The 23,484-nt window shown below is 36.7% G+C and overlaps 2 protein-coding genes across 2 annotated transcripts; both read right to left on the reverse strand.

Annotated features, from left to right (window-relative positions):
- Positions 1-4,784: 4,784 nt before the first annotated feature.
- Positions 4,785-7,377, reverse strand: LOC100791660 (WW domain-binding protein 11). The gene is made up of 3 exons (XM_006605523.4): positions 7,076-7,377; positions 6,045-6,818; positions 4,785-5,116 (listed from the first exon to the last, which is right to left on the reverse strand). Exons 1-3 carry the CDS (start codon positions 7,158-7,160, stop codon positions 5,085-5,087), a joined length of 891 nt encoding a protein of 296 aa, XP_006605586.1. The 5' UTR covers positions 7,161-7,377; the 3' UTR covers positions 4,785-5,084.
- An 11,039-nt stretch (positions 7,378-18,416) lies between these two features.
- On the reverse strand, positions 18,417-19,265 carry LOC102665939 (uncharacterized). Its single transcript, XM_006606630.1, has one exon. It carries the CDS (start codon positions 19,263-19,265, stop codon positions 18,417-18,419), a length of 849 nt encoding a protein of 282 aa, XP_006606693.1.
- Positions 19,266-23,484: the final 4,219 nt, after the last annotated feature.

Consider the following 23,484-nt stretch of genomic DNA (forward strand, 5'->3'; position numbering starts at 1 on the left):
AAAGGATTGACTCTATAAGCACAATGCTTCTCACTTCTTTTCTTTCACTTTGAACTTGAGTATAGTGTTTTTGATAAATTGTTCGTTGTTCTTTTATGAAGTCTTGACACATTATTTATACTGACAAATGAGCATATCAGTGTAGGATCTTGAGCATTCAAAATTATAACCATCGTCAATCTTTGATCCTCTGATTCTAGCTGGTGACAAATGATGTATATGCGTCGAAATTGATCCTAGATTAATTCTTTCTGAATCTGTCCTTATTATCTCAATTCAACCGTTAGGCATATATAAAAGGAAAGATAATATTGTTTATCAAATATATGTTCCTATTAATTATACCTTTATAACATAGCACAAATGGATTACACCTTAATTAAGTCATAAACAATGATGTGTGTTGGGATTGATTTGATGATTGCTTATTATAGGGAACAAATATGTTATTGAGTAGTGGATAAGTATTCAGAATGGAATAAATCTTACCTCATGTTGCCTCCACTAATAAAACTGATTTACTTACATTTAAAGAATCGGTCAACATAAATTTATATCTTTGTTTTCATAAAAACCTAAGAGATGTGTGGATCATCTAGTCTTAACAACAATTCAACAAGGGAATTCATTTTTTTAGGGGTTTTCAAATGATTCATGGTAAAAATAACTTGTTTGGATAGAATATTTGAAAGGGTAAAATTTTGGTATTTTTATGAATCATTTTTATCAACTAAAACAATAGGATTTCAAATTCTCTAAAAAGATAAAGAATTTGAAATTCATCTTTTGGAGATGCTCACTCTCACTAACATTCTTGTTCGCAACTCTCTCGCTTGCTTAATGCTCATAACTAGGGGTGATCATGGTTTTTACAACTGATATCGACCCGAGTTGCTTTTTAACAACATCTGCCAAGATTTTTTCAGTCAAGATTTTTTTTGCATGATGTCAACCAAGGTTGTTTTTTGGCCAATGCCGGGTAGGTTGTTTTTTCTTGACTTCAGGTAGGTTTTTTCGACCGACATCCATGGTTTTTTTGGCTGATGCCAACTAGGCTTTTTCAACCGACATTAGTTAGAGCTACTTTTTAGTCAATATTAGCTAGTGATTTTTCGGTCAACCTTGGCTAGGATATTTTAGCCAATGTCGGCTACAGATTTTCGGTTGACGTCGACTAAGGTTTTTTTGCCGACATCAGCCAGGCTATTTTTAGTCGATGTTAGCTAGGGTTTTTTCGATCAACATCGGTCAGTGCTATTTTTAAGTTGATGCCGACTAGGGTTTTTTAGCTTATGTCAGTTAGGGTTTTTTAGAATTTGACTAGGTTTTGTAAATCATGAAGATTTTGATGATATCAAGAAGAATTTGCTTGAGAAAGGGGGAGATGTAAATCATGCAAGCTTTGATGGTGTCGAGAAGAAATCACATGTTTGTCATCATCAAAAAGGGGGAGAATGTGAATGTATGTATACATGATTTTGATGATGTCAAAGAAGAATCTAACAAGGCTGCTTCAAATGATAAGCATTTGCTTCAAGAATAATTCAAGATTGCTTCAACAAACAAAGCCTTGTTTCAAGATTCACTAAAGACCAAGTCTTGCCTTAAAACAAAGTGCTTTCAAGACATGCAAGGCTCTGGTAATCGATTACCAGGAAGTGTAATCGATTACCAGAAGACAGGGTTGAGAAATAGTTTTTGAAAAATGTTTTGAATTTGAATTTTCAACATGTAATCGATTACCATATGCCTGTAATCGATTACCAGCAATGGAACTTTGGAAATTCAAATTCAAAAGTCATAACCCTTCAAATTATAACTGTGTAATCGATTACACACACATTGTAATCGATTACCAGTGGAAAGTTTTCATAAAATCTGCCAACAGTCACATCTTTTCATTAGATTTGTGAATGGCCATCAAAGGCCTATAAATAGGTGACTTGGGCACAAATTTTATGCAGAGAGTTTTGCTTGGCCAAAATGTTTTATCCTCTCTCAAAAGAAAATGAGAGAGATTCCAAGAGAACTTCATTGCCAAATGCTCTCTCAAGAACTCTTGGACAAACACTTGCAAATCCATTAAGAGTTCATCCATGGATCTTCATTGTAATATTCTTCTCTTGAAGAGAGAATTCTTCTTTCATTCTTCTTATTCAATGAGATTGGTTAAGAGACTGTGAGTCTCTTGTTGTAAAGGATTCTTGAACACAAGGGATGGGTTGTCCTTGTGTGGTTCAGACTTTGTAATGGATTTTACAAAGATAGTGGAAATCTCAAGTGGGTTGCTTGAGTACTAGACGTAGGCACGGGTTGTGGCCGAACCAGTATAAAACTGTGTTTGCATTCTCTCTTCCCTTATCTCATTTATGTTATTGCAATCAATTTTGCCTTGCATGTTGGTAGAACATTATTAAATTGATTGTTGTTGCTTCTTCTGCATTCTAAGCCTATCCCTCTTAAGATTATTGAGGCCACAAGGTCCAACAGGTTTTTTAAATGGTATTGACCAAGGCTATTTTTTATCCAATGTCGGCTAGGGATTTTTTTGGCTAACATTGATTAGAGCTATTTTTCACCCAACATTAGCTAATTTTTTTTAGGCTGACATTGGCCAGTGTTATTTTTTAGCCAAAACCAACTAAGGTTTTTTTGGTGACATTCACTAGGTTTTCTTGGCCAATATCGACTAGGGTTTCTTGACTTACATTAGCTAGGAGTTTTCGGGCCAATTAGTTAGGATTTTTTGGTCGACATTGACAAGGGTTCTTTCAATTGACATCGACTAGTGTTATTTTGAGTTGACATTGACTAGGATTTTTTTGGCTAAAATTAGTTATAGTTTTTTTGACCGAAAAAACCTAACCGACATTAGCCTAAAAATCCTAGCTGACATCAACTAAAAAATGGAATTGGTTGATATCAGCCAAAAAACCTCGGTCAACATTAGCCAAAAAAATCCTAGTTGATGTCAACCAAAAAAATACTTGTTGATGTCGACTAAAAAATAGCTATGTCCTAGCCAATGTCAGCTAAAAAATAGTTAGGCCTGATGTTTGCAGAAAAAATCTTAATCAACGTCAGCCGAAAAATAGCCATGCTTGATGTTGGCCTAAAAATATTACTAACTTTAATTGATTGAAAAACCCTTGTTAAAATTATCAATATTTGTATTTTTAAAGTATTAAATATTTTGAAAAAAATTTAATTAAATATTTTAAAATTAGATAGTGTTTATTTTCTACAAAGTTTAATATTGAATTTCATCTGTTTAAAATATAAAAATGAAATTTTGCATATCGAGAAAATTGAATTGTCCTATTTAAACAAAGGATTTAAAATTTAAGGAATTTGAATTGATTTATTCAAACAAAATATTTGAAAAATGAAAGAAAATAAAATCAAAGTAATTCATATTTTAGACATTTCAAATTTCCTGAAATTTTGAAATTCTTCGTCCAAACACAAGGTAAAAGATTTTTGAAATTGAGGTAATGGTCATTTTTGCTCTATTTTAGTTTAACAATTGTTTAACCCAAAAATTAAAATGCAACCACTACAAATGAACCCTTAGTGGCATTAAATTTTTCTTCTACTTACATTGTTTTTTAAATTGCCCTTAAAATTAATGAGACATACTCTTATTCTTTTTCAAAAGTATTTGTATTATGTTTAATTTTTTTAATCTCTTTCGTCAGTAATGCATTTATTAATTTAATTTTCATTGACTATGTATATGAAGGGACAAAGTAAAATTTTCAAAATTTTCTTCATACAAAGATAAAGTTAGAGTCGGAAAATATAATTAGAGAAATAACTCATAATTAAAGATATTTTAGTAAAATATAATTAATAATTTTTTTTGTAAAAAAAAGATATGGAGTAATATTTTGTGGTTCTAGATATTTTTATTTTATAGCGTATGCTAATGGGCTTTTTTGTAAGAACCAACCCTCAGCCTCCAATAAAATATGAGCTTGGTTTGGTTGGGTACATATATAACTAGATTGAAAAAAATATATTAGATTTATTGTTTTAATAGCATATATATAATACGTAATATATTGCTATCTATAATTGGCTTGCTAACCATATACTTTATTTTATAAAAGTAATCAAAATTAGCTTTTTAAATTTTTTTATTGAAATAAGCGTTTATTTTAATAAAATTGAGTAATTTTTTTAAGTCTGTTCGTCTAAATTATTTTTACTTAAAAATATATATTTTTTGTTTATTTTAAGAAGTAAATCTTATTTATTACTTAAAAATACGCTTATATCATAAGCGTTTATTTTAAAGTTATTTTTTTTAATGTTTAAACAAATCCAACTTTAATTAGCCTGGTCAAATATATATGATTTAATTCTTAAAAAGAAATCATTTGTATTGTTTTGACCACTTCAAATTACTTAGAACTGTTGGTTTTCTCTCTTTAAATTATGGGTGTGAAGGTGCAAGGTGGCCGACTAACTGGCTAAGGATTTTCATCTAAGTTAGCACCCCCAAATTTCCCAATCCACAACCACACACCAAATAACATTAAAGAAGAAAATCAATGAACAAATAAGTTTACCAAGCATATTGAAATTGTCTACTTAGTGAGAAGTTTATTTTCATTCTCTAAAAACAAGTTTATTTTCAAAAATTAATTTATATAATAAATGAAAATTTTGAAAACTAAAATAATTAATATTTTACTGCTTAATTTTTTTAATTCTTATTTGTTTAATTTACTATAAAGAAAGAGAAAAAACTTCGCATCCTATTGTGTTATGCGAGATTATTACCTGAAGAGGGTTGCTTTCGTTAGATATGGGTAATTTCCAAAGTTTAACAAAACGAACATGATAATGAAATGGCGATAAAAATAATGAGATTATTACAAAAAAGATAAGATACTTCCAAATACGACAGCTATAATAATCCGAGAAGAAAGGGGGGAAAGACAACCTACGTAGCTCCAATAACTTATGGGCCAGGGAATTAATTATTATTGTTACATCAAAAATCCATGTTGGGATGAGAGAGAATATTTGAACACTGAACATTATGTCTCCAAACATGTGCTATATGGCAAGGGCAGCTAAGTCAACATGAAGTTGCATTTGTCATAGCCTGCGCAAAACCGTGGATTTGAGAGAGAGAAAAAGAAAAAGGGTCAGTGTACAGCAAGTAGCACTAGCCCACAGGTTCAAATTGAAGCCATAAAACGACGACCTAAAGTGAAATATGTACTGAAAACAAGTGACGCGTTTTTGTCATCAAAGCAAAGCAAGCATGGGATGTGAAATACGCGACAAATACTTAGATTTATCTACTCAATTTATATTTATATGAAACTATTTAGATTTTCCTAATGCTACTTAATTACATATTGTTCGTTAATTAATCTTTTCATTTTTACGTAATTATCTCTAATTAAGGTATAACATGCTTTTAGTGCGAAAACTTTCGAGTCGCCTAATTAATGAAAATGTACAAATTAAGTGACGTTAAAGGGATCCCAAGTAAAATTTTTAAGAAAAAGAAGAATAAAAAAACATTGTGTACAAATGATTTAGTTTCGATGACACCATATTGTCACAACAACATCTACTTTCAATATTAAATAAATATTATACTAATCCATAAATTAATAACAATAAAAATTACAAATTCAGCTTTGTTTTTTCTTTTCTTTATATGGTCACTGATTCACATTGAGGACACGTGATGCACTTTCCAAAGGTTAAAGATGGCATGAGAACTAGCGACATTCTCTAACATTATCTTTTTCAAATACACTCTCTTCTTTATTTAAATTCAACAAAAAAAAAAAATTAAAGTGAGTCTCACAAATTTAGAAATAAAATTCACCCAAAAAAAGGAATGAAGCTCCTATGTTTAATGAAACTTATATAAATGATAAATTTATTGATTTAACAATTATATACTTAAAAATTATAAAAAAAAATTAATTAGTTAATAGCATAAAAACTTTTATATTTACCGTACATGCATGTTAAAATCTAATAATATTTCTGAATATGACATAGATACTTACTTGGATCAACAGTGACTAGCATGGCAGTTCCACCAAAATCACACGTGCCTCCACCAATCTTAGTGTTCTGCCAGTAGCTATTGAAGGCATACGAAGCATGGGCCAGCAAAGTGTTGGGCTGGAAGCACATTCCATTGGGCTGAATTGACTTGCAATCCGCACCAGACCCACAGGCATAGTCCATGGCCTCCTGAATTATTGGGTCAGGAACCGTGGGCTTTGCCACACACCAAAGTGCGTATTGTGGCGGCTTTTTGCGGTGCGTAGAAGGTGAAGGGGGTGGTGGGAACACAACAGGTGGGAGGTACACTAGTGGTGGTGGGTTTAGGCTTGGAGCACTCTTTGGTGGGCTTAGGCTTGGAGCATGCTTTGGTGGGCTTAAGGGATAAGGAGGTGGTGGCATGCTTCTTGGGTTTGGTGGCCCAAAGACAGCACCATGAGGTGAGCTTGGAACTGGTGAGAGTGCTGGGAGAGAGGAGTTGCCACCTATGCTTGGAGGTGCCAAATTTGGAGGAGCAATGGAACTTGATGGTGTAGGTTGTGGATGTGGTGCTAGTGAATTGAAAGGTGGTAAGGGTAGGGAAGAGGGAGAGCCATATGAATCATCAAAGTTTGAGTACCCATATGAATCAAAGTCTGAGTACCCAAATGAATCAAATGGTGTGTACTTGTTTAAATGTCTTAAAGATTTTATTTTCAGTTTCTTTAAAGATTTGATTGGGGAGCTTCTACGGATTTTGTGACCCCTTATTGCTCTTCCATGATTTATAGCATCTATAAATTAAAAAAAAAAAAGGGGGAAAGAAAATTAGCGTAACATTGAAAAAAATAGGAATTATAATTATAAAATTGACTTAATGGTTGAGGGAAAAAAATGAGAAAAAATGGATTGAGTTAGAATTTTTCTCATCAACAAAAATTAACAAACTAACGACTAACATTTATGCAATAAAAAAAAATCTGACAAAAAATGAAGCTGGAACTAGACAAGTGAATAAGTATGTGTATTAGGATTATATTATATGCTTTACCACACACAGGGAAAAGAGTGGAAGCTAGCATTGAGATGCAAAGAATTGCAATGGTGACTCTAAGGATGTAAGCTCTTGAATCCATTGTGTTGGCAGCAAAGAATTGCTTTGGAATCTCACAAATTGAGCAGAGTGAAGAGAAGAGAAGTTGGCTGCAATATATAAGTAGGTGGGTGGCTGCAGTAAAGTGATCGAGGATGCTTGAACATGAACTAAAGTTGATTCTGTTTTCACTTTAATTTTGTGAGGTGTCACTTTGTAACATGTAGATTAGCAAAATAGCCATGCGCTCAATGGATAAAGGAATTGCCACGGATTGCATTTATTTGGATAGTACGTATAAAATAGAGTGAGTTTTTGTTCTCTCTGGAATATATGCTTACTTGGACATGCACTTTCGTTTTGCTTGTTTGCCACTCAAAGAACTAGATGAGATTATTTGTCATATGTACGTAATACTGGGTGATTAAGCTTCCATTGACATGCCTAAAAGCATTGTAATCCAAAATATGCCTACAACGACTTTTTTGTATCCCACAATACCTTTATTTGTTTTCATAACGGAAGTATTTTTTTTATATAAAAAAAAAAGATATTCAACGAGAAGCAGAACATGGATATATACCTTAATTGAGTAAATAGCTATTATGTTCTTGAAATTGAGAGGCATTGTGAAATTAGCTTCTAGACTTACATTTATTTCAAAAAAGGTTTAATGGACTGCCTAAGGTGCTAATTTGGGAATTAACTTGCTAAGGTGACTTCCATGTGAGTTTACATGGCAAACCGAGATATAGCGCGGGACAAAATTGAAAGTTAATAAATAAAGGAATTAAAACCTTCTTCCTTCCCATAGTAGTCAAAGTATATCAATTAATCATTATGAACTTAATTATAAAACTTTTTTTAAAAATTTATTTGTTTATTCTTATAGAATCATCTTTTAATTTTTAAATGTATTAATTATTTTTTTCTACTTATCCTTACTAAATTATTTTTTCTCTAAATATTAATGAGAAATAATTAAGTGAATAAAAAGATAAAAAAAATAAGAATTTTATGATTGAATCCAAAATCAAATAATCAATTCAAAAGACAGAAACTTGTTGAGATATCTAACAATCTCGTAAGAAAGCTAAAAACTCACCAAGGCACTAACAATGTTCATCCTTCCCATAGTGTCCTATTCTTTTGGTCCTTCTCCTTCGCACTTCCTTTGCCTCAAATGTTGAATAAAGCTCCACTTTGCCTGAAGAACAAAGTGTATGGATTGTACATAGTGATATCAGTCTTTAAGCCTCATGTCCAGAAACTAATGCCACAACACAACCTAAGGGTTTTACTTGTGTCCATCATCTTACTCTCATAAAGACCATCTGTGAACGTGTTCTATATATGTGATAATATCTGGCTTCCACCCTTTCTCCAACACGAAATATTTCTACTCTTAACAATCCATTGCAGGACACAACTGTGGGTGAGCAACCTTTGCAACTCATCATTTCTCTAAATATATTACATAATTTCCCTTGTTCTGTCCCTGCCAGTAATTTACAGATTTCGGTTCCTCTATAGAGATTTGCATCTTATGAACACAACAGAAGTGCAGATTTGATTCCTTGTATAGAACAGAGAAATTTGGTTCCCTGTATGGAACTAATAAATTTGCATCTTATGACAGTAATTTCCACCTTATAGATAGAAACTTGGTTCCTCTATAGTGATTTGCGTCTTATAATCTGCATCTACAGATTTGGTTCCTTGTATAGAACAGAATATTTGCATCTTATGATACAAGTGAACTAGCATTATTTGTTAATCTATTTTTTATTTTTAACTTTTGTGCGTGTGTAGTTGTTAGACATTTTATTCTTATCTTGTAGCATAAACAAGCAAAAGATCTAAATAACTATACTATGTCACTTGTTATCTTTAACTGCCTCTTATGCATAAGCATAGCTATAAAAAAAGTCACTAGTTATTGTTTAGCTTCCTAAGCCATTAAAATGTCACTCATCCAACTCTTATCCATATAAGACAATATGATGCTTGACTTAATATATTTTTGTGCCCAATTCCTTTCTCACTCATTCCCTTAAGCACATATGGAATGAAAATAAATTAATTCCAGTTATCCATGCCACCTTCTCATAACCTGGTATGAAGAGTGTTGGATCCTTTCCACAGGTCATGCTGGTTCGCATGACCTCTTAAAAGATAGGGGAAGGACTTTCCTTAAATTACAATAGTAAATTTGGATTAATCGATTTTTTTTTTGAACAATAGCCAATGAATAAGCTAGGTACAAGTAGTACCAACAAGAAGCGATGCAGTAGGCAACCATTAGCCAACATATGAAGCTACAGAGTCAAAGTCTGAACATAAAATGTAAAGCTGCATTATAAAAGCCAAAACCAGAAATCTGCTGCATCTCTCTCCATAACAGTCACTACATGAAAAATGAGCCTGAGAATCGTGATCACGAGAGATTCCCCTAGCCTAGCACCTATGGATGTTCGTGTTAAGATATGTCCAATATTCTATTAACTAATATTAGGCAATCAAATATTATGTTAGCTGTAATTTAGACTTTATTACAGCTGAGGTAATTTGTGCAGCTGTCATTCCTTTAATAGATGAGGAATTATAGGACCCTTGTATATATATATACAACACTATTCTATGAATAAAATACATCAGACTTATTCTTTAAACCTTTCTATATGGTATCAAGAGCCGAAACATGATTCTTTATTAAAGGTAATTTGTGCTTCTTTATTTCTTTGAATATTTCGGATGGCTCCTTCTGATAAAAATCAATCGGCGAAACATGATTCTGGGACTTCCCCTGCTACCCATATGCACGAAGCGCTCACCCCTGAACGGCTTGACGACACCAACTATGTCGAGTGGTCATTGAACGCACAGAACAAGATCAGAGGAAGGCAGAAAACGTTGGGGTTACATCTCTGGAACAAAGGCTGCACCATAAAACAAGAAATCTGATGAATATGAAGCATGGGAAGATGAAAACTGCCTAGTCAAGTCTTGGCTTCTGGACTCCATGACGAAGGAAATCAAATCCCTCTTTATTCGCTTAGCTACGACAAAGGACATCTAGGACACTGTGCAGCAAACATACTCAGTCAACCAGGATGCGTCCAGGTCATATCAATTATATCATGAGGTAATCTCTACTCAGGAAAATGGAAGTTCTGTTATTACATACTTTGGTAAATTGCAAAGATTATGGTTGGAGTATGATACTATCACGAATCGTACCATGGAATGCCCTAAAGATGTTGAGAAGTACAACGACATGATTAATTACCAACGAGTTTATGTCTTTTTAGCTGGCCTGGATTCACATTTGGATGCAGTTCATGGTCATATCCATGCTATCACTCCCCTTCCAAATGTTCAATCAGTTTATGCAACTGTTTGTGCCGAGGCAAACCGCTAAGAGGCTATGCTTGATAGTGAGTCTACTATAGGGACTACCTTTGCTGTTAAGAAGTATTCTAAGAAAGGAATCTGCAAGTGTACCCATTGCAATGGGGATAATCATGTCGTGGAGACATGTTTTAAACTCCATGGCTATCCGGATTGGCATCCAAAAGGAAAAACTACTCCCAATACCAAGGTAGACGCTACTTCCAAGAGCCATATTTCTACTGGTGCTGGATTTGTGACTAAGTCAGGTATATCTAACTCTGCTCTTAATCTTTCTGTTGTTACTAGGGCTAGTGAGTGGATAATTGATTCAGGTGCTACTGATCATATGACTTGTGATCCTCATAAATTTACTAGTTTTTCCCCTGATTGTTCTAAAACTTTTATTATTAATGCCAATGGGGTCTCATCACCTATTAAAGGTGTAGGTACTCTATGCCTCTCACCCTCCTTATCGATTCCTGATGTTTTATTTGTTCCTACATTAAACTGTAATCTTCTCTCTGTTAGCAAATTAACCAAATCACATTCTTGTGTTGCCTCGTTTTATCCAACCCATGGTCTTTTTTAGACCATCCATTCCAAGGAGAAGATTGGCAGTGGTAGAGAGAGTGAAGGACTGTATTATCTGGAAAATATCTCACAACAAACCCATAAAGGAGCATTGGTTTGTCTTGTGAATGAACACATACAAGATAAAAACAAAAAGGAACTATGGCTATGGCATAGGCGATTGGGACATCCCTTTTTTGGTTATCTTAAAAAATTGTTTCCATCGCTATTTCATAAATGCAATATTTCTTATTTTCTTTGTGAAACTTGTGTAAAGGCAAAAAGCCATCGTGTTGTGTTTCCTTTAAGCAATAAAAAAACTGATTTTCCTTTTTATTAATTCACATAGATGTTTGAGGCCCTGCCCCACAATCTACGCATAATGGGAAAAAATGGTTTATCAATTTTGTTGATGATTGTACTCGGGTAACCTGGGTGTATGTGCTTAAACATAAAAGTGATGTGTGTGATGTGTTTCGTTCCTTTCATCAGATGATAGCTACACAATTGAACACATATATTAAGGTCATTAGATCAGAAAATGGAGAGGAATATTTTAAGACTGAATTAATAGAGTTCATGAACTCTAATGGAATCTTGCATCAAACCACATGTCCTTATTCACCACAACAATATGGAGTGGCTGGGAGGAAAAATAGACATATATTAGAGGTGACAAGATCACTTTTGATAGATGGTAATGTCTCATCTCATTTATGGGGTGAGGCTGTGAGCTTTGCAGTTTATTTGATTAATCGAACCCTTTCTAGTGTGCTTAACTTTAGAAGGCCTCTAGATGTGTTATCTGATCATTGTATCCTTCCTTCCATGGTTTATTTACCACCTCATATTTTTGGATGTGTTATATTTGTTCACTTACACCCTCATCAATGTACAAAGCTTGAAGAACGACCTATCAAATGTGTTTTTGTTGGATATGGATCAACTCAAAAAGGTTATCGTGTTTACCATCCACCATCAAAGAAATTTTATATCTCTATGGATGTGACATTTAATGAGCACAATTTCTTTTAATGTTGATTCTACACTTTAGGGAGGAAATGAAAGTGAAGTGCATAATCATGATATTAGTATGTTTGATATCTCAGATATAAAATTATATTGTGAAAATAAATTATCGTGTGAGGATCATTCTGCAAGAAGTGAGCTAACCCCAAAGATGGAAAATTCTTTTTTGGATAATACAGTGTCTTTTGATCATAACCAATTGGCTCAATCTTTTCCACAAGTTCGGCTTGACTCTTCAGAGGTACCTTCTGATCCTATCTCTTATAATACTAATGTAGATGAAACTCATCATGAAATTGTTTCTCTTGATCCTACCCTTGATAATACTAATTTAGATTAAACTAATCATGAAATTGATCCTTGTCTGTGTGAGACCACCAACACACCAAACACTGAGTCTACTATAGTCCAATATAATCTTCTACCCCGCTCTAATCGTGGTCAACCTCCAACTAAATATGAACCAAACCTCCAAGCCAAAGTTAAATATCCCATTAGTAAATATGTGTCATATCACAAGTTATCCTGGTCATATGCATCATTTGCAACATAAACACTACTCTTGATTTCTAGGTTGAAATCGCTGGTGCTGGCAACTTGAACATACAAACTTGTATAAATTACTGGGAATTGGTCACTACGTTTTTTGAGCTGAAAGTTTTACTGAATTTTCTAGAAATCGGGACCAAAATTATAAAAAAAGAACCAAGCGATTTGGATTAAAGGAAAAAATAAGAAAAATCTCACAAGTTGGCAGAAAAATCAGTGTCCAGGAAAAAAAAAAGTGAAAGGAAAGTGTGCTTGTTGTTTTGGCTCAAAATTTTTTCTATAATTGGTGCCTATTTTTTACCAATCCTAGTTCTGAAATTTCAATTGAAAATTATTGTGAAAACAAGTGCCAAAACTAGAGGTTTCTTGAGTCTTTTTTTTAGAGTTTTTCTACTCTACTCTAGAGCCATTCTAGGTTTCTCTTTGAGTCCTAGCTTGCTTTTTTGTGCTTTTCATTGCTTTAATTGTTGAATAATCCTTGGAAATTTGTCTTGTTAAAACTCTATTGGTTTAGCTTTTATTTCATTTTTTTTGTCTTTGGTTATTGCTTGTCTCTTTGTTTCGTTGCTTGTGAGTTGCCATATAGGGAATTGGAAAGGAGGATTGGTGCCATATCTTGAAGAATTTGAGTCAAGAAGCAAGGGGCCAACCACCTTAAGAGCTATTGGACTAAGAAGCACTCCAAATTGAGTGAAATACTAAAGAGAGAATAGCCACCACAATTGAGGACTTTTTTTTGTAATTTTGTAATTGTCAATTTGTTTTGCTTTCAAATTTTGTAACAAAAAGGCCTTTCATTGGAAGTAACTTGGGAGCCTCCAATAGTTCACCCTTCTTCCATTTGTGTGTAATAATTTTAGGCAATTTTCCCTTAGGATAGTGAGTGTTTTGTTGGGAACCTTAAATGAGGTCATCCAAACACTCTTAGGATCCGCCTAGTTTGCATTTCTTGCACTTTAATTTCTTGCTTACTTTCATAGCTTATTTCCTTTACCCTCCATTGTCAAACCGCCTAGATAGCTTTCCTTTTACCAATTAGTTTTTACCTTATCTTTCACACCTCTTTTAGTGTTTATTTTGGCTAGTTTCAACCATAGTTTCTTTTACCTTTTTTTTCAAACCCCCAACAAGAAAGAACCATAACTTAGGAACCAACATGAGTCTTAATTCTTCATCTAGTGTTAATGGTGAGGGTTCTACTGCTAAGGCTTTTATAAGATATTAGATTAGTTGAGATCCCTTAAGTTGTGGAAAGAAAAACAAGAGAGAAAAGAAAAAGGTAAAAAAAGAGTGGAAGAAATAAGTCAAGATGAAAGAGAGAAAACAAGAGAGGAAGAAAGAAGAAAAATAATGAAAGAAATGAAAAGATAAAAACATGCCTCCTATAGTAGTCATGACTCTTGCAAGAGTTTAAGTGAAGAACTTAGCGACTATTATAGATGGCGTCATAGTTCACATACTAAACAGCACTCCCAAAGAAGAGGAAAGGATAGAAGGCCTCAAGAGGTTAACATTAGCCTCCCATATTTCCATGGAAAAGATAATGTTGAGGCTTACTTAGATTGGGAAATGAAGGTTGAACAACTTTTTGCTTGCCATCATATTAGCGAAGAGAGAAAAGTTCCATTGGCTACCCTTAGCTTCCAAGGGTATGCCCTCTATTGGTGGACTTCCCTTGTTAGGGAATGAAGGATTCATGGGGATCCTCTAGTAGAGTATTGGAATGATCTTAAGAGTGTCCTTAGGAAGAGGAACATTCCCTCCTACTATGAAAGGGAGCTTATGGACAAGCTCCAAAGGCTTAGACAAGGAAGTATGAGTGTTGAAGAATATAGACAACAAATAGAACTACTCCTTTTAAGAGCTGGACTTAGGGAAGAGGAAAGAACAAGCATAGCTAGCTTCCTTAGTGGACTTAATATGGAAGTGAGGCACAAGGTTGAACTCCTTCCATATAGGGACCTAGATGAGCTAGTCCAACTTTGTATAAGAGTGGAGCAACAACTTAAAAGAAAGCCTTCTTCAAAATCTTATGGCTCTCACTCTTATCCAAGGAAGGACAAAGCCCATGGAATTTTGGGGGCTGCACCTTCAAAACCTAAGGAAGATAAGGGTAAGACCATAAAGAAATACACCCCTAAGACTAGTTCCCAAGAAAAGACTAGCTCTATAAAGTGCTTTAAATGTCTTGGAAGAGGACACATTACTTCTCAATGCCCCACCAAGAAAACCATGATTATGAGGAGCCAAGACATTTATAGTAGCCAATATGAGGCTACTACTTCACCTTCCTCTAGTGAAAGTGAAGAAGCAAAAGGGGAAGAATCTAGTGAAGAAATTTACCCCCAAGAAGAAGGAAAACCTTTAATGGTTAAGGAAGAGTGTAAGGAGGTAAATGTCTCCTCCAAGAGGTTAGCTAAGAAGGAAAGACATTTTGAAATAAATACAAATATTAAAGAAATTTCCCTTCTTAGACAACCTCCACATTTTCTCCTTTGTAAAAAGACACTTGTTAGCATTGCCACACCTCTTGGGCTTGAGTTTATTCTTCTAGTAAAGGAGTTGTTGGATGAGGGTTTGGTTCGCAAGAGCTTAAATCCTTGTGCTTTGTTGGTGCCCAAAATAGGTATTATTAGGCACCGAATCCCTAAAATAGGTGGTATGATGAATGTTTTTAGTGGTGCAACCCTCTTTTGTGAAATCAATCGTGCACCCAACAACTTCATGATTTGTGTACATAGGGACTCATTAGGTGGGTTTGTTCTTATTTTTAGTTTCAATACAAACTTAGGTACTCATATGGGACACCTTAGGCTTGTCGTAATTTTTTGTAGGAATAATCAGCATAAAAATAAAGAAAAAGGTATGTTTTATTCCATTACTTTCCTTAACTTTTTAAATAGTGATCAAGGGCTTCCCATGGACCCTAAGAGAATAAAGGTCATTCCTGAGTGGCCTACTCCACCAAGTATAACGGAAATTTGGGGCTTCAATATCTTAACAAACTTTTACAAAAGATTTATCCCATATTTTTCTATACTTGTAGCACCACTCATTGAGTTGGTGAGGAACTATATTCTCTTATGGGAAGATAGCCAGGAAAGGGGTTTTCAGTCCTTACCGTACTCTAACAAACCAAACATAACTAATACATATGTTTTTATTCTTTTTACAGGTGTCGAGGAAAGAATTAATAAGTTTCAAGAACCTCGGGATTTGAGGTCAAATCCATTTCAAGGGGGAGGGAATGATGTAATCCTATCCCGCAAGGGTATTGGATAGAAGACTCCAAGTAGATTGGGCCAGAGATGCAAGAGAAGGCCCTAGGGTTCTTATGAGACTTATGGTAGATTTTGGGCCCATGGGCTAAGTACGAACCCACTTATCTTTGTAAATATTAGATTAAGGTTTCATTATTTTTGGGCCTTGTCTTTAGGGCTCCATAATGTAGGTAGGGTACTTTAGAAATATAGGATTTTTCAGCCCTTGTATTTTAGGGCACCTAGACTAGTTTTTGTATTATGGGTAATTTTGTAATTTCACATGCACTAAGTGAATATTTGATGTGTGTGGTTGGAAATAAATTTAATTGAATTGGTAGAAGCCCAATCCAATTAAATTTTAGAGGGAGAGGTGAGCATTTGCTTACTACACCCCATTGCCACATCATATAGTCACACTTTGTGCATATCCGTGGAGAATCTTGGAATTGATCTTGGATTAGTGGGCTGAACCATAACTAAAATTCACTAATCATAATTAGTGAAATTTTGGCTCCAAAGTTTGGCTCCACTAATTCAATTGAAATTCAAATTTCCCTCCAATTTTTGTGACACTTAGGCTATAAATAGAGGTCATGTGTGTGCATTGTTTTTCAACTTTGATCATTTGAATATTAACTTTAGATTTCATAGCTCTTTTAGAGCACAAAATTTCATGCTCTTCTCTCCCTCTCCCTTCATTCATCTCCTTCTTCCTCCAAGCTCTTATCCATGGCCTCCTATGGTGGTGAGCTTCTTCTAGACTCATCTTCTCCTTGAAGTGGCGTCTCCTCTCTCTCTTCCTTCTCCATCCCGCTGCCATTTATCTTCCAAGAAGCAAAGGAATCTATTGATGAAGAAGATCCTAGGCCTACAAGCTCCAATGGAGCTTACATCAAGGAAATGGGCAAGAAACTCAAGATAAGGGTAAAATGGTCCATTTCGTGAGAAGCAACCAGCTCGCCTGGGCGAGTTGGGCGGCAAGCTCCTCCCCTATTTTTGCTATAAAAAGGTATGGGAGGCTGAAGGGAAGGGGTTCATCACCCTTGGCAAGCATGTTTCACTTAAAATTAGTGAAAAGAAGGAGAAAGAAGAAGAAAATCAAGGCTGAGACGCTTCCGTAACGTTTCCATGAGAGATTCCTACACCGTTCGTCATTTGTTCTTTGATCGTTTTTCATTCGTTCATCATTCGTTCTTCGTTCTTCATTCGGTTAGTGCTTGCTTTAAGGATTTGAATTTGGTTTATGGACCCTTAGGGGTCCCCTTTATTGTTTGTGCATCTTCATCTCCTTCTTCGGTCATCGGTGATCTTTTTCTTTGTTTAAATCGAGTTTTGACCAATTGTTCATACCGTAATCTCGTTTAATCACTGTTAAAATAAAATTCAACCAATCATTTGTGTTGTAATCTCACTTATTCACCGTTTAAATGAATTTCAACCGAATGTTTGTGTTGTAATCTCACTTAACCATTGTTTAAATAAGTTTCGACCGATCGTTTGTGTCGAAAACTCTTTTCATCAATGTAAAATAAGTTTTAACCGGTCATTAGCGCCACAAGTTATTTCTAAAAAAAGGATTGAAGATTAACGAGCCAAAACCAAATAAAACCAACTCATAAACTTCTTCATTTCATAAAAAAAATCAAGAGATGGTTCAAAGGTCCAACACCTTAACGATTCTCGCCTTTCAATCTTGAGAATATCGTTTCAAGGTCCAACATCTAAATGACTCTTTCTCCTCTTTTCAAAAATCAAGAGATCGTTTCAAGGTCCAACGGCTTAACGATTCTCTCCTCTCAAAAATCAAAAGATCCTTTCAAGGTCCAACGCCCTAAACGACTTTTGCTCGGTTAAATTCAATCTTTCCAAAAAGATAAAAAAAAAACAATTTAACCAACATTCAGTTCTTAAAGAACTACGTACGTCTAATTTCCTCATCGCAATTGAGGAATACGTAGGAGCGAGGGAAACACCCTTGTCGACCCCAAAAAGATAAAAAAACATAAAAAAGGGGAAAAGACATAAAAACATAAAAAGGGAAAATACAAAGTTTTGAAGTCATGATTTGCACACTTAATTAGAGGTTTCCGTCCTTTGTGATGGGCGTGTGGAGTGCTAATACCTTCCCCGTGCATAAACAACTCCCGAACCCTCATTTTCAAAATATGCAGACCCTCGACCTTTTCCATTTTGGATTTTCTGACGTTTTCCTTGAATAAACATTGGTGGTGACTCCGCACGTTTTCCTTCAATGGAAGACACACCATCGGAGGGCAGGTTGCGACACTAACCACCACGTTCCTTGTCACAGTGGCTTATGAAGCCGCTTTAACCCATTTGGTGAAGTAGTCAATGGCGACCAAAATGAAGCGGTGTCCATTCGAAGCCCTGGGCTCAATAGCTCCAATCACATCTATTCCCCACATAGAGAATGGCCAAGGCACTGCCAAGATTTTCAGAGGCACGGGAGGAGTGTTGACAATATCCTTGAAGGTCTAGCACTTGTGGCATTTTCTCACATGGAGGCAACAATCGTTTTCCATAGTGAGCCAGTAATACCTTGCCCTCAGAATCATCTGGGCCATGGCATGTCCATTGCCATGCGTCCCAAAGGATCCCTCATGCACCTCCACGAGCATTTGCTTAGCCTCCCTGGCATCCACACACCGGAGCAAGACCATATCATGGTTTCTTTTGTATAGGATATCTCCGCTTTGGAAAAAGCCGACTGCTAACCTTCGCAACATTCTCTTGTCGTTATCGGAAGCCTCCCGTGGGTACTCCTTGTCTTTGATATATCGCTTGATGTCGAAGTACCAAGGTTTACCATCTTGCTCCTCTTCTATCAAGCAGCAATATGCAGGCTTGCCGCAACATCTAAACTCGATGTACGGAAAATCCCCATACGGGGTTAATTGGAACATGGATGCCAAAGTGGCAAGTGCATCGACCATCTGGTTCTCCTCTCTGGGAATGTGGTAGAAGGAGATGTCATCGAAGAACTCTGTCAGTTTCTTGACGTAGGCCTGATAGGGTATCAACTTATGATCCCTAGTCTCCCTTTCTCCTCTCAACTGGTGGATCACCAAGGCTGAGTCTCCATATACTTTGAGTAATTTGACCTTGAAGTTGATTGCTACTTGAATACCAAGGGCACACACCTGATACATAGCCATGTTATTCATGTAGTAAAAGCCCAACCTAGCTGTGAAAGGTATGCATTGATCGTCAGGGGTAAGCAAAATTGCCCCAACTCCATAGCCTAGTGCAATGGACACGCTGTCAAACTGCACTATCCATTTGTCCCTATCCTCATCTTCCACTTCCTCTTTGAACAAGGCCATGATGTCCTCATTCAGGAATTTTGGGTGCATAGGTTGGTAGTCATTGATGGGCTACAAAGCTAGGTAATCTACCAAGGCACTTCCCTTTATCGCCTTTTGAGTGACATAAACAATGTCAAATTCTGACAGCAGAACCTACCACTAAGCGATCCGTCCAATGAGAGCAGGCTTTTCAAAAGTGTACTTGCCTGGGTCCATCTTGGATACCAACCAAGTGGTGTAGCTCAGCGTGTACTGCCTTAGACGATGGGCTGCCCACACCAAGGCACAACACGACCTTTCAAGTAGAGAGTAGTTCATTTCACAGACCGTGAACTTCTTGCTTAAGTAATAGATGACCCATTCCCTCTTCCCGGACTCGTCGTGCTGTCCCAGCAAACACCCTATCGTCTCATCCAACACAGTCATGTATAGAATGAGGGGTCTTCTAGGCACTGGTGCCAGTCATAAGGCATCACTTGATCCTTCCGAATGCCACTTGGCAGTCATCATTCCATTGGACGGACTGGTTCTAGCGTAATAGCATGAAGAGAGGCTCATAAGTAGCTGTTAGCTGCGATATGAACCTCATTATATAATTTCGGCATCCCAAGAAACCTCGGACTTCCTTCTCGGTGTGTGGCTCGGGAATTTCAAGGGTGGCTTTCACTTTGTCCGGGTCCACCTCTATCCCTTTCTAACTTATGATAAAACCAAGCAATTTTCCCGACTTGACCCTGAAAGTGCACTTGACGGGATTCAATCTTAATCGGTACTTACGCAGCCTTTCGAACAACTTCCGCAAGTTGACAAGGTGTTCCTCTTCGGTTTTAGACTTGGCAATCATATCATCCACATAGACTTCAATTTCCTTATGCATCATATCATGGAATAATGCTACCATAGCCCGTTGGTAGGTTGCCCCAATGTTCTTAAGCCCAAAGGACATCACCTTGTAGCAGAACATTCCCCATAGGGTGACGAACATCATTTTTTCCATGTCCTCCAGCACCATCTTTATTTGGTTGTAGCTTGAGAACTCATCCATGAAATAAAACAAAGCAAAATTGGTTGTGTTATCTACAAGGACATCGATGTCCGGTAAAGGAAATTTGTCCTTTGGACTAGCTTGATTCAGATCCCAATAGTCCACGCACATTCGTACCTTCCCATCTTTCTTAAGGACTGGCACAATGTTAGCGACCCACTCTAGGTAGCGAGTGACTGCCAAGAAGCCGGCGTCAAATTGCTTTTTGACCTCTTCTTTTATCTTTAAGAACATCTCATGCTTCATCCTTCTTAGTTTTTGTTTTTCCAGGGAACACCCAGGATTCAGAGGCAACGTATGTTGCACAATGTCATGGCTCAAGCCGGGTATATCTTGGTACGACCAAGCAAAGACGTCTTGGTAGCCTCGTAGCAAAGCCACCAATTCATCTCGGATAGGTGTGGTCATGCCCGTGCCAACCTTTACCTCTTTCTTTTCCTCGCCAACACCCAAGTTTACGATTTCCGTCTCTTCTTGGTGCGGCTTCATTTCTCGGTCTTCCTGTTCGACCATTCTTTTTAGCTCTAGGGGAAGCCCCCAATCTTCATCTTCTTCATCCTTAGCTTGGTTTACCAGCTGCTCAAAATCGACGTCTGGGTCCTCGACATTAGTACCTTCACAGGACTCATTGTCAGATTGTACCGTTTAATCACAACAAAAATAAACATGCAGACGAATGAGAATGGACGAAAGTGCAAAAACAAATGAAGAAAGATTGTATTTATATATATTTGATAGCAAAAGACAAGCCCAAATAGGGAGAAAACCCTAAAGCCTAGGCCTAGCAATAGGGTTAGGACTAACAAATTACATTATGTCCGCCACGGAAATTCCAGGTTGCTTGATAATTTGCCAGTTCCCTAACTCGAACTCTGGAGGGCACGACCATACACAGTTTAACTGCTCTTAAAGGACTTCATTGTGGATCATGGTGACCCGTCCTTCACACATCCAGCCCACGCTGACAAAGCTTTCGCTAATGCAACATAAGGGAATCCCTATCACTTGCGGTCATCACGGCTGGCCCATGCTCCTTCTCCTTCTTTCTAGGGAAATTCTCTTCACATCAGTGCGTGTAGGTTCATATCCCAGCCCGAACCTTCCACGGTTGCCTATGAACTCTATTAAGCTCGCCACACCATCATCGTTCCAGCCCAAACCCATGCCGGGCTCGTACCCATGTGATGGAAGCTTGCTTGTGGTGCTTCTATGGAGGCAGGATCTTTGAGCTTCAATGAGGTCATTTAATGGTGATTTTCCACCATGGAGATGCAGCGGAATACAAAGGAGAAGAGGTGAGAGGATGCGCCATCCACTAGGGAATAAGCCATGGAAGAAGGAGCTTCACCACCAAGATGAGCCTTGGATAAGAAGCTTGGAAGGATGCTTCAATGGAGGAAAAGAAAAAGGGAAAGAAAGAGAGAGGGGGAGCACGAAATTGAAGGAATAAAAGAGGGAGAGAAGTGGAACTTTGAAGTATGTCTCACAAGACTCTCATTCATCAAAGTTACAACAAGTGTTACACATGCTTCTATTTATAGACTAGGTAGCTTCCTTGAGAAGCTTTCTTGAGAAAACTTCCTTGAGAAGCTTCTTTGAGAAAACTTCCTTGAGAAGCTAGTACTTAGCTACACACACCCCTCTAATAACTAAGCTCACCTCCTTGAGAAGCTTCCTTGAGAAGATTCCTAAAGAAACTAGAGCTTAGCTACACACACCCCCTATAATAGCTAAGCTCACCCCCTTGCCAAAAAAAAGGAAAATATAAAAAAAGTCCATACTACAAAGACTACTCAAAATGCCCTAAAATACAAGGCTAAAACCCTATACTACTAGAATGGTCAAAATACAAGGCCCAAAAGAAGGAAAAATCTATTCTAATATTTACAAAGAAGAGAGGACCCAACCTTGGTCCATGGGCTCAAAAATCTACCCTAAGGTTCATGAGAACCCTAGGGCCTTCTTTAGTAGTTCTAGCCCAAGACTCTTGGAGTCTTCTATCCAATACCCTTGGGGGGTAGGATTGCATCATCCCCTCCACCTTGGAAAGGATTTGACCTCAAATCCCGAGGTTCTTCATACTCTGGGATCCTTCCCCCAACACCTATAAAAATAATAAAAACATATGTATTAGTGGTGTTGGGTATGCTAGAGTAGGGTAAGGTATGAAAACTCCTTTCATGGACATCTTCCCATGAGGGAACACGGTTCCTCACCAACTCAATGAATGGTGCTACAAGTATAGAAAAATATGGGACAAACCTTTTGTAAAAGTTTGTTAAGTCATGGCAGCCCCAGATTTCCCTTATACTTGGTGGAGTGGGCCAATCAAGAATGACCTTTATTTTCTTAGGGTCCGTGGGAACCCCTTGATCACTATTTAAAAAATTAAGGAAAGTAATGCAATAAAGCGTACCTTTTTCTGTATTTTTATGTTGATTATTCCTACAAAAAAATACGACAAACCTAAGGTGTCCCATATGAGCACCTAAGTTTGTATTAAAACCAAAAATAAGAACAAACCTACCTAATGGGTCCCTATGTACACACACCATGAAGATGTTAGGTGTACGAGTGATTTTACAAAAGAGGGTTGCACCACTCAAAACATTCATCATACCACCTATTTTAGGGACTTGGTGCCTAATAATACCTATTTTGGGCACTAACAAAGCACAAGGATTTAAGCTCTTGCGAACCAAACCCTCATCCAACAACTTCTTTACTTGAGGAATAAACTCAAGCCCAAGAGGTGTGGCAATGCTAGCAAGTGTCTTTTTACAAAAGAGAAAATGTGGAGGTTGTCTAAGAGGGAAAGTTTCTTTAATGTTTGTCTTTATTGTAAAATGAGTTTCCTTCTTAGCTAACCTCTTGGAGGAGACACTTACCTCCTTACACTTCTCTTTAACCACTAATGGTTGTCCATCTTCTCGGGGGTAGATTTCTGCACTAGATTCTTCCCCTTTTGCTTCTTCGCTTTCACTAAAGGAAGGTGAAGTAGTAGCCTCATCTTGGCTACTATAAATGTCTTGGTCCCTCATAATCATGGTTTTTGTGGTGGGGCATTGAGAAGTAATGTGTCCTCTTCCAAGACATTTAAAGCACTTTATAGAACTAGTTTTCTCTTGCATACTAGCCTTAGGGGCTTGGTTTTCTATTGCCTTCTCCTTATCATCTTTGGGCTTAGAAGGT

This window comes from Glycine max, chromosome 20 (genome assembly GCF_000004515.6).
Source record: "Glycine max cultivar Williams 82 chromosome 20, Glycine_max_v4.0, whole genome shotgun sequence".
NCBI classification, from domain to species: Eukaryota; Viridiplantae; Streptophyta; class Magnoliopsida; order Fabales; family Fabaceae; genus Glycine; species Glycine max.